Source organism: Cydia amplana, chromosome 20 (genome assembly GCF_948474715.1).
Source record: "Cydia amplana chromosome 20, ilCydAmpl1.1, whole genome shotgun sequence".
Taxonomy (NCBI): domain Eukaryota; kingdom Metazoa; phylum Arthropoda; class Insecta; order Lepidoptera; family Tortricidae; genus Cydia; species Cydia amplana.
In genome coordinates this window covers 11,865,247-11,873,236 of record NC_086088.1, presented here as the reverse complement: position 1 = coordinate 11,873,236, position 7,990 = coordinate 11,865,247, and the positions used below count along the sequence as shown (strand labels likewise).

The window sequence follows — 7,990 nt, the reverse complement described above, 5'->3', positions numbered from 1 at the left end:
CTTTCTCGCATTGTTAAAAAGCAGCAGGCAAATCTGGCTGTAAGTTGTGAAGTCCTTGAAAGTCTTGAAACCTTCGAATTAAAGATTAAAGACTAGGAAAGACTGGGATGACTAAAGGACTTCAGTAACAACTTTATTTGGGAGCCGAGAGGAAAGGTTGGGTACGGACAGCACTGGATCGACTTTGTTCAGAAGAGTCGTCCGGAAAAATTAAGAGGTGAGAGATCTTTCAAGTAGGTATCAGCCACATGTGTTTACTGCTGAACATAAGCTATCTCCAATCGCACCATTTCCCAGCAACTCTGATAAGGTCATCCATCAACCTTATCATAATGATCACCATAATGACGACCGGTCTGGCCTAGTGGGTAGTGACCCTGCCTGTGAAACCGCGGCCCTGGGTTCGAATCCCGGTAAGGGCATTTATTTGTGTGATGAGCACAGATATTTGTTCCTGAGTCATGGTTGTTTTCTATATATTTAAGTATTTGTATATTATATATATCGTTGTATGAGTACCCACAACACAAGCTTTCTTGAGCTTACCGTGGGGCTTAGTCAATTTGTGTAATAATGTCCTATAATATTTATTTATTTATATGTGTCCCACTGCTGGGCAAAGGCCTCCCTCCTCCCTTTCCACGTATCCCGGTCTTGACCCGTCTCCCACCAGTTCCTGTCAAAGGCGTCGAGGTCATCCCGCCAACGCCGTCGAGGTTTGCCGCGACCTCGAGTTCGATTTTGTGGTGCCCAATTGGTGGTTGATTTAGCCCACAAGTCATCTGGCATACGGCAAACGTGTCCTGCCCAGTCCCACTTCAGCTTGGCGGCTGTTTTTTTTTTTTTTTATTATATTCATAAACAATAATACAATTGTGTCTGAATGTTACATTATTATCTAAATAAATCATGCCTATTTACAATTTACAAATATTCATTTACAATTTTACAATAATACCTATAGTCATAATACATAATTGAGCCTATTTTTAAAACTAATTAAAATACATGTTTCAGCCACGTCAGCTATTTGGGTTTTGGGTATTGTGTTTCTGATGCGATCGGTTAACTCCTATAATATTTATTTTATTTTATTTTTTTATCAAGGATCGCCAAGCGAGACGTTAAAAGTTGAGATAAACTTTCTTCATCTGTATAGAATTTTCATACAAAAGTGCCTCGTTTTCATTGTTCTTGGGTGGTCCATGGTTCTGGCCCCGTAGAGAACATGCCAATCGCTAACGCTACATAGCGAACGAAACGCAACTGTCACTGTCACTAATATAATATATGGAAGAGTGATAGAGAGACACAAAGCAATTCGATAACAAAGCGCAAGCGATCGTCACATTCGTCACCTTGGCTAGGACACCAGTCCTCCTCGTATTATATCGTCTTCCCGTAGAACCGGTAGAACCCCGGTACTAGTGTTCCAAGACTAGGAATTCGGGAGCTGAGAAGGGATAGATACCTACCTAGATCTCTAGAGTTAGGCCAAGACAAGTCTGCAACGATTTTGATAGCACACGTAGTGCAAGTGTTATTTATACTTACGTCCTAATGCCATAGCAGATTTACGTTTAAAGTAACACTTCAAAATATCAAAATGCAGACTTTTCTTGGTCCTCTATCGGTTTAACACTGATTTAAACTTTCACGATTTTTACACATTATTAAATTGTACAACGGGACTTAATCGCGTATCTAAGTTTTAAGATTTACCTCCGACGTTTCGAGGACGGCGTTGTCCCCGTGGTCTCGGAGAAGACTGGCTTAAGTTGACATCAGCATCGTCTAACCGCGCGAGTTTTTCGAACTACCCGCACTTGGTCTTGTTTATCCGCTTGAACGTTTTGCGCACTAGGGATGTCACTCTGTCGACACACAACACTAACGATATTCGATTTATCGACTGTCGATATTCGTTTACGCTTACATTTACTAATGACTCTATCGGTTTATTAATGTGTTCCAGCCCAAAAGTTCACTGCATGCACATGGCCCTGCGAGCCAGCCAAACCTCCCTCAGAAACCGACTTCATAGAACAGATCAACCAGAAGCATGCAGATATCAACATGAGTATGACCGCTGTCAAAAGCACGCGGTTTTCTAATCTCGATTTTCGCTGGATAAAATACTAGCGCTAACAGTGAACCTCGATGCATCAAAGCAAAGTTTATATTAACTTATTAATATTAACTTGTCAAAAAATGTTTACGGCATACTCTATGGCAGCGGTTCTCAATCTTTTTTTTTGACGGAACCCTTTTGGAAAGCGAAATACTTGATGGAACCCTACAATAAAACAGTAGTTTTTAGAAGTGTATTTTTTTATTAATAGGCATAATAATTATGCTTATTTTATTATTCTAAATTCTTGCGGAACCCCTGCAGGGGTGTCGCGGAACCCTAGGGTTCCGCGGAACACACTTTGAGAATGGCTGCTCTATGGTTTACGGGCAATCACTGCAGTCATCAGTCATCACTTATGTGGGAAATAATGTAAACACGGTCATTAAAAATATTCCTTATTTAATCATTCATACATTATGTTTAATAAATCGTTATTGCTAAATTGTGTTGCTTATTTATAATATAACATTAAAATAAGACCTATAGAAACGAATTAATTTCAAAACCTCTCACTCTAATGTACCGTCACGCTCTGCGATTGAGCCATTTAGGGTCCTAGCTAAATTGGTTGTTTAATACTAATGCTATGGAATGTCCAATTTAGCTAGAAACCTAAATGGCGTAACAATCACGGAGCGTGACTATACCTATTATGTATTCAGTATTCCTTAGAGTGCCACGGAAACCTAGAAAGACTTAAAAATAAATTCTTAAAGTAAATGTACCAACGATTGACACTAAATATACCACAGTGAGTACTTGTTCGGCAATGCGTGTGTAACACTCGTGGACTTGCATGCGTCCATTAGGTTATGACAGGGATCGGATACCGGTATTTATTGTATGGGCACGAAAACGGTATTTTTTCGTTCTTTGCTAATTGGGCAATCTAATAATACGAAGTCGTTACCTAAAAACACAACTGAGTCTTACATTTCGAGTATAAAATAATTCGATAAATATTAGAGATGCAACGGATAGTTGTTTGGCCGGATACCGGATATCCGGCCTGGACACTGGCCGAATATCCGGTATATTCGGCCGGCGGAACTATACCTATATTTTGAGTTTTGCAGGTGCGCGTCGTGCAGGTTTCGACCTGTTTCGCAGTGAACGTTCGCGCGGACACATTTCTAGGATCGTAATGAGTTTTATCACTTTTAAAAGAATAAACTGATTCGATTATGACCGTGACTGTTTTTTAGATTCCATTTTTTACCCCAAAATGTGTTAATTTTACTATCCGGTATCCGGCCGGATAGTAGGTCACTATCCGGTCGGATACTAAAATAACGGCCCGATAGGCCGGATACCGGATAGTAACCGGATATCCGGTGCATCTCTAATAAATATGGTTATTTCGAAGTTTTTATACAAAAAACCGGTTCCGATCCCTGGGTTATGATGACCGCTTACCATCAGGCGGGCTACGTTTCATCTCCTGGTAGCACTGAGGAGTTCCCTAGCTTCTCTCGCCAGAGTGATGTCTTCAGCCCGCTGCTGCAGCGACAGGGCTTCAGCTCTGAGGGACTCCAGGGTCGAGGCCAGCAGCGCTAAGGACTTGGGATAGCACGCTTCGGGTACGGACAGTTTGTTGAATTTAGTCTGGAAAAAAGAATACATTATTTGACAAGTTACAAGTAAAACTAGCATCGAGTAGTGAAATTATCAGTACTGCTACTTTACATTAGATGTTGCGAGTTGCGACGCCCGAAAAGTCTAATGCTCAACATTTTTCAGGTAATATTATAACCGGAACTCTATTTTCAACTCCTTCTGCTTGTAATATTAGTTGTAAATTGTTGTTCAATACAATTTTCGTGAGTCGCGACCACGTCGCGACACTCTCGAGACATCTAGTATCAAGTAGCGGTACTGATAATTCTGCTACTCGATGCTAGATGTCGACAACCAAAATAATAGGAGTTTTGGTACCAAAATAATGGGCGTTCTGGTACCAAAACCATACAGAAATACTGATGTATGGAGTGAGCACTCTATGCCTATAATTATACTTTATCGAAAATAACAGGTTTTAGCTCTTACCTTAGCCAATTGGCAGCTCTCCTCATAAGCAAACACCTTCTGCCTCATCTGCCGCACCAACTCCTGAATATTCTCCGGATTAGGGTTCTGCATCCTCAAACTCTCCCTCGAGCACGCTAATTCCCTCCTCAACTCCTCCATAAACCTGTTGTTACGGTCTATTTTCGCTTGCAACACTTCGTTCTTTTGTGTAAGTTTGAGTAATTCGTATTCGTCGTCCAGTTCATCTGCTAGTTCTCGAGAGTGACGTAGGGAGATGGCGATTGGGTCGAGTTGGACGATGTCCAATGCTTGCTGTTGGGCGGCTTTTAGGAGGAGTTGTTGGGTTTTTTGTGGGAGGGCGTCGATGGATATGTTGAGCTTTGTGAGCGTCTCCGTGGCTACTGCGGCTGGGGGGTGGAGAATTAAATATTTTGAAGTAAAGTGAAAATGAAAAAAAAAATACTGCTTTTCTCTCCATTGTCATTTGACTAAAAATAATATTAACAGAAGTTCTTTTAATATTTTTAATATAGCTAGTAGTAATAACAATAATTTATTGAGAAAACCTTATTGCTAATGTTACATTATGCGTGAACTATAATGGCTCCTCTAGACGATGGGCCAGCGCCGGCCACTCCAAGCAAGGCCCCAACGTGTCTGTTCTCTTTGACGGCGCAGGAACTAGTATCACTTCTCTCTCCTCCCTCTTGTGAAAATGCCACTTCTCAAAAAAGGACAACTATACTGTTGACAAGACGAACTTCAAATCCGGTTGTTGCCGTATTGGTGGTTACAAAGATGTGTATGTGTGCGTAAAAACGTCTATGTGTGCATTTTTAGGGACGTGAAAAGTCGATTTTAATCATGTTATATATCGATTAACGCTACAGCGGAACGGAAAAGCGATTAATTAAAGCTTCAATTTCTTCGTTAAAAATAAACAAAATTGAAATGCTAATGGATTATGAATATATTATAATATAATAAAATGATTCAATTATTGCGGAACACATATTTTAGTACGTATTTATGTATTGTAATTAAAAATCTGAACTTTCCCTTCGTTCCCTGCTGTGGCGTGACGATAAAATCGTGATCTGATAACCACGATAAAGAGTAAAAGCGTTTTTTGTTCATTTTAGGTAGGTATCGGTAAACTTTTCAAGTAAAATTCAAATTGCAAGAAATGTCTATAGTTTATCGATATGACTTTATCGACATGGCCACAGCAAGGTGGTTACATATTGTTAATCGTACATAAAAACAAAGTGGCAACAGTGACAGCTCGCTTAGGGTCCATCTTTACAAATATTATATCTATGACTCCAAGGGACGCATCTATGCGTTAGAGGGAGCAAGTGATATTGCTATCTCATTCTACCGCATCGCTGCGTCCCTTGGAGTGGCCGGCGCTGGCCCATCGTGTAAAGGAGCCATTACATATTACGTACATTGTTGAAGTACAAGTAATGGTAGAAATAAGTTCGTCAGCAATTTAAATTAATAGTAAAAAAACTAAGTTTTGGCATAAGATTGGACTGAATTCCAATATGTACCAATACATTTATAAATTTCACTGGTAGAAATAGGATAGGACTTAGGATAGATTATAAATAAACCAATGAAACATCTAAACATAAATTTATTTACTAAATTAAACAACTTCTAAACTAGGAAAATCAACAAGCATTTCTATTCTCTTAGCAACATTCAGAAGCAATTCTTCCGACAATTTAGGTCCCATCAACTGAATGGACAATGGCATCTTGTTCTTAGACAGGCGGATTGGTATCGAGACGGCTGGCACTCCAGCCATGTTTGCCGGCTGGGTGCAGTAGTCTTGGAACGCACACTGATCCCGATTATGCTTCGACACAAATTCATCCAACAATGGTGCATCCGACAATGTTGTTGGAGTCAAAAGCAAGTCAACGTCTTTGAAAACATTCTCAAAATCATCTGCAATCATCCTGCGTAGCTTTAAAGCTTTTATAAAATACTTTTCGTAATTTCTTGTCAGTAAAAAGTAATTGCCAGCAAATATTCTTGATCGGACGACTTGATTAAAGCCTTTGGAACGAGATGAAGCATAAAGCTCTTCAGTTGAGTAGTCTTCTTTAGTTCTAAGTCCATATTCTATCCCGTCGTACCTTGCCATGTTGCTGGCAACTTCACATTGGTTTAAAATTGAGTATACCGCTATTGACACTGATGTATTTGGCATGGAAACAGTTTGAACCGTTGCTTGTTCATTCTCCAACAAATTTGTGACTAATCTCCAAGTATCTACTATATCTTCTGACATTCCTGGACAATGGTACTCTTTAGGAATCCCTATCTTAATTTTTGACATGTCAAAATTGTTATCCAGAGATATAGGATTGAATTCTCTTTTAATTGTAGTTGAATCTAATTCGTCCGGCCCAGCTACGCAGTTTAAGATATTGACAGCATCATCTACTTTTCTAGTCATAACGCCTGGTACATCCATTGAGTTTACTAGAGGTATCAAACCATATCTTGAAACTAAACCGTATGTCGGTTTAAGGCCAACAATACCGCATAGTGCTGCAGGGTTTCGGGTAGAACCTCCCGTGTCTGATCCGATGGCAGCCACACAAGCTCCAGAGCTGACTGCTACAGCGCTGCCACCTGAGCTGCCTCCAGCAATCCTCCAGCAGGCTTTATACCCCCAAGGGTTTCGCGTTGGCCCAAATATAGAGTCAACAGTGCCCGCACCCATGGCAAACTCATCTAGATTACATTTTCCTATCAGGCAAGCTCCTGAATCACGTAATCTTGAATACACAGTAGCATCATATGTTGGTATGAAGTTCAAAAGCATGTTCGATGCGCAAGTGGTCCGTATGTTTCTGGTGCAGAAATTGTCTTTCATACCAACGGTAATGCCGTCTAAAGGTTTAGTTTTCTTGTCGATATAGAAGCGTTTTTCACTCTCAATCCCATGGTTTTCAGCTACATCTTCAGTTAAAGTCACAAATGCATTCAAGTCGCGGTTTTGCTTTGCATTTTGTAAACACAAATCTACGAAACTTGTCGGTGTCAACAGTTTATCTCGGTAAGCTTTATGTATTTCTTTTATAGTGTACGTTGTTAACTTATTCATTTTTGCAGGATTTAACTTAGAATAAATGTTTTTTTTTACATTCTTGGCATGAGGTTAGAAATAACAGAAATACAACAGCTGACGTACAATACGACCAAATAATGTGCGCGCGTTGACGTAACATTAAAAGTAGTTATGGAATATTCTCAATTTAGTTGTATAATGTCAAACGATAAATTTTCACTCACCCGTAGCTAAATGTTCTTGTTTATCCTTTTCAGCTATTTGTAAATGTAGCTTCATGAGTTCTTCGTCACCAACACATGTATTTTCCATGATTTGACTGATTTTTATTTCTATCTACACAACAAACAACAAATAAATTCGTTTGGTTTTTCAAATTTGACATTTGAATTTGACGATGACAAATCGCCGCAACAATGGAGCATAGAAGGTAGCATCCTATAGAAGTGGTCTACGCGTGCCTCCGTGAGGGACAAAACATATAAATTCGACCAATCATAGCGTCGCATTATGGTGGGCAACAAATGAATTCGACCAATCACGGTGGTCAATTTACGGTGGGGAACATGAATCTAGTATAACTGGATTGGGCATGAGTGGTGGGGATAACTGACAGAACGGGATAGTCTTATGTATCTTTCAGTAGGAGTAGCAGAGAAAGCGCTATTATTGTTTGTCCTTGTCACAGTCTCACATCTTGTTTTATTCCCCACCGTAAATTGACCACCGTGATTGGT

General features: G+C 39.8%; 2 protein-coding genes across 2 annotated transcripts; both read right to left on the bottom strand.

The window, feature by feature from the left end:
• Nucleotides 1–3,530: 3,530 nt before the first annotated feature.
• On the bottom strand, nucleotides 3,531–7,624 carry LOC134657515 (uncharacterized). Its single transcript, XM_063513090.1, has 3 exons — nucleotides 7,478–7,624; nucleotides 4,181–4,569; nucleotides 3,531–3,739 (listed from the first exon to the last, which is right to left on the bottom strand). The coding sequence occupies exons 1-3, from the start codon at nucleotides 7,563–7,565 to the stop codon at nucleotides 3,569–3,571; spliced, it is 648 nt and encodes a 215-aa protein (XP_063369160.1). The 5' UTR covers nucleotides 7,566–7,624; the 3' UTR covers nucleotides 3,531–3,568.
• LOC134657463 (glutamyl-tRNA(Gln) amidotransferase subunit A, mitochondrial) lies at nucleotides 5,789–7,458 on the bottom strand. Its single transcript, XM_063513027.1, has one exon. The coding sequence runs from the start codon at nucleotides 7,287–7,289 to the stop codon at nucleotides 5,817–5,819; it is 1,473 nt and encodes a 490-aa protein (XP_063369097.1). The 5' UTR covers nucleotides 7,290–7,458; the 3' UTR covers nucleotides 5,789–5,816.
• Nucleotides 7,625–7,990: the final 366 nt, after the last annotated feature.